Source organism: Eurypyga helias, unplaced genomic scaffold (genome assembly GCF_000690775.1).
Source record: "Eurypyga helias isolate BGI_N326 unplaced genomic scaffold, ASM69077v1 scaffold13931, whole genome shotgun sequence".
Taxonomy (NCBI): Eukaryota; Metazoa; Chordata; class Aves; order Eurypygiformes; family Eurypygidae; genus Eurypyga; species Eurypyga helias.
The window spans coordinates 2,327-5,801 of record NW_010232824.1 but is presented as its reverse complement, the minus strand read 5'-3'; the positions used below and the strand labels follow the sequence as shown (position 1 = coordinate 5,801).

At 43.3% G+C, this 3,475-nt stretch overlaps 1 protein-coding gene across 1 annotated transcript in view; it reads left to right on the top strand.

Annotated features, from left to right (window-relative positions):
• CDKN2C (cyclin-dependent kinase inhibitor 2C (p18, inhibits CDK4)) overlaps positions 1-2,801 on the top strand; it is a 4,527-nt gene extending 1,726 nt beyond the window's left edge. Inside the window, exon 2 of the mRNA XM_010161526.1 lies at positions 2,427-2,801. Coding sequence (XP_010159828.1) covers positions 2,427-2,801 — 375 coding nt within the window. The remainder of the gene's footprint in view (positions 1-2,426) is intronic.
• The last annotated feature ends 674 nt before the right edge of the window (positions 2,802-3,475 follow it).

Genomic DNA, 3,475 nt, shown 5'->3' with positions numbered 1-3,475 from the left:
GAATGGCCCTTTTTTTTTGACAGTTTCGCCGAAGCTGGAGATCTCTGAGCTCCTCGCTGTCCTGTTAGCACCTAAATAGGGCATCGCAGGGCAGTACAGGCACTTGCAGCAGCTTTTAAGAGAGTGAAAGGACTTAAATTAAAAACTTACACAAACTAACTTCTTTAAGAAAGCAGGAAACATTTAGCTAGCTGATTTGTCCTCAGGACGAGGGCTGAAAACCGATTTGTCCTACAGTAATGTATTTTTTTATTTCCCTAAAAGCAGCTAACTGTCCGAATCCTGAACTGAGGAATATTTTACATTATGACATAGCATCCAGCTATATTAAACCTGCATCTGTGTCCTAACAATGCTTCTTACTGCTGCCTCATCATAACTGAGTTAATGAACCACAACAAAAATCAAAACAGGAGAATCTGTCGACTTATTTTCAATATGTATCATCCTGAAATGTGCTGCGGGTGTGTGACCACGCTCGAAAGAGCTCTCTGTCACTGCACTCTCCCACTCTGAGATAATCTCTCCAGGATCTCTCTCTCAATTAAAACGGAGAGAGTGCTCCTCTACTAATACCAATTAATTTATATTTTTCTTCTGCATTTATGTTTAATTAAACAACTGCTCGGCTTGTCTCGCTCTGTACTTTTTATTCCCCATGAGGTGTACCTCTGCAGGCCTCAAATACACGTCCTGCCCTTATGCACTTCGCCAGGCTTATTCAATTAAAGCTTTTTCCTTCTTTGCCTCCCCTCCCCCAGTGAAACTTTGTAAAATAAGGGGCATTTGCTGCACAGTTGTAGCCCACGTCCCAGTAGCATCACCTTTTATATGATTTTTCTCCCCCCTGCATCTTTAACTGTAGCCTTTGGTGCCCTAGCCTGAACACTGAAAACTCCCACTTAAACCAAATACATGTTTTGAATTCCCAAATAATACAGCCTGGGCTCTCAAAAAAGGATCAAAAATGTCCAGATTTTACTAAAGAGAGAAAGATCACAATGCTCTTGCTTTCTTTTACATCGCTTCCATCTCTAGTCAGAAGTGAAAGAAGTGGCACATACGGAGCTGGAAGCCTTGGGGCACAGAGAAATCTCTTTCCCGGAATCCCAGCCTGTCTTATCTGCTCTTTTGCTCTTGTCTGTGGATATAATATACTGGGCTGCTTTATGGTCCAGAGGCTGCAGTAATTATATATATTTATTATAGCTTGCTTTTCTTAAAAAGCCTGATATGTGTTTTTCACCGGGAGAGTTTTTCAGCGAATCCTTTCTAGAAATTGTACACTCTGGTAAATCCAATGCACTGTAATGCTCGTTTATGCAGATAAATTTTCTTAACAAGGTTTTCAAACAAATGTATGGATGTGTCTAAGAAAAAATTTTAAATAATTTTTTTTTCGAATTTGACACTGACAGTGAGGCTAATTACAAGGGCAGGAAAATGTTGCTTGTCGGCTGGAGATTATACATTACCGTGTTAATTTTTGGAAAGTTTTTGAGAAAACAAAGAAGGAGGAATTTGGGGGAAATCGGGGCAAGCTGTTAAGTCCAAAATAAGAGAGATTTGCGTTCTATATGTGACATTATTATGATGCAATCGAGAAATTTAAAACAGCTTTTTTTTTTCCTGAGAGAAGCAGTCAGAAAATTGAATTATTGTTGTTGTTTGTTGGGTTTTTTTAAAAAGGGATTTTTTTAACAACATAATATAGCCACAGTTTACTTACAGTGAAATTATTAAAGTATAGTATAATATACTGGGTTTAGAGGAAAACTTCTGGAACTTTGAAACACTCCTTTTAACTTCTCCTTTTTGGGTGACATACTGAAACACAAATATTGGGGAGAAAAATTTCTTCTAGCATTTATTTTTCTTAGCAGACAGAGGTATGGTACACTCCAAATATTTGCTTTATGATAATGCACAGACAATGTAAACACCTGAAAGCTTAGAAAAACACATGCTACATTTGCTGCTGCTGAGCTAAAATAGCTGTTCCTCAGAGACCCTGTATTTGATGTTTAACGAGATTAAACAGTAATGCAAAGGTGTCTCAATACTTAGGCAAATGAAACCGAGCCATACTTAATTGTCTTGTGTTAAGAAGCTGAGATAACAAAAAACGAAGTGATTATATCCCCATTCTGCACCGCCTGTGTCAGAGTCTGAGACAGAAAGCTGTGATCACCCAAATGATAACATCTTTCGCCAATTCACCAAGCTTAGTGAAAAAAAAAAAAAAAAACCAACAAACGTTGAGAAATAGATGTTCTGGTGTAGCCTTAGTTTTGTAGCCGGGCTCTTCTGGCCGCCTTAAGCGAGGGCTGAGCCGCGGCAGACCCCAGAGATAAGAGCTGAGGATCTGAACGCTGTGCCGAGGCAGGCGCCCCCCGCGCTACTCAACTCTCCTTCTTCTGCCCCAGGTGATGAAGCTCGGGAACCCCGAAATCGCCCGGCGGTTGCTAATGAGCGGTGCCAACCCCAACCTCAAAGACAGTACTGGCTTCGCTGTCATTCACGACGCAGCCAGAGAGGGGTTCCTGGACACTTTGCAGACTCTGCTGGAGTTCAAAGCCGACGTTAACATCGAGGACAACGAGGGCAACCTGCCCTTGCACTGGGCCGCCCGCGAGGGGCACGCGCGGGTGGTGGCGTTCCTGCTGGAGCGCGCGGAGTGCAAGGTGGGCCACCAGAACAAGCGGGGGGCCACCGCCTACGACCTGGCCAAGCTCTACAAGAGAGCTGCCGTCGTCAAGCTCCTGGAGGACAGCAGCCTCTTCCCCACGGCCATGAATTAAACCCCGCTCGGACCTGCTCTCCTTCGGACCTTCAGGCTGCCAGCCTTCCTGGGGTTTCCTTTTTCCCTCCGGGTTAATAACATTTGTTGCAACCTTGCTTCTATTTTTGGGGTTTGGTGGTTTGTTTTTTTTTTTTGGACAGCTGATGGTACAAGTCTGAAGAAATTCTAGAGGTGGGCTTTTTAGGTGGTGGCAAACGTTGTAAACCCACGCTCCCAGCCGTCTCTGACACCTGCCATTCACAAAGCCCTCGCAGGCTCAGCCGTGTGTATGTTGGTCGCTCACACCTAGTTTTCCAGTATCAAGTTTTACAATTTATTTTAGGTCATTCATATTAAGTCATTAATCCAAGAGCTACATATTCAATGCTTAATGTTGCTGGACTTTTAAGAAAAGGCAAGAGCTTACCGTGGTCTTTCCCACCTCTCAACGCACCCCCTCCCCCTTTCAGCTTTCGGTCAGGCTGAAGAGTTTGAAGTCCTGTTTTGGATTAAAACAGCCTTTTAAGGGGTAACCTGCACCCCCCCCTGCTCAAGCAGAGCTTGAAGACAAAGGCTGCTTGGCCTGAGGACAGAGGATGGCGCTTAGAGGCTTTGGGAAATAAATAGCTTCGTTTTGACACTAACAAGAGCTTGTAGAAGTAGGTCACTTACTTTCTAAATGTAGATGACACT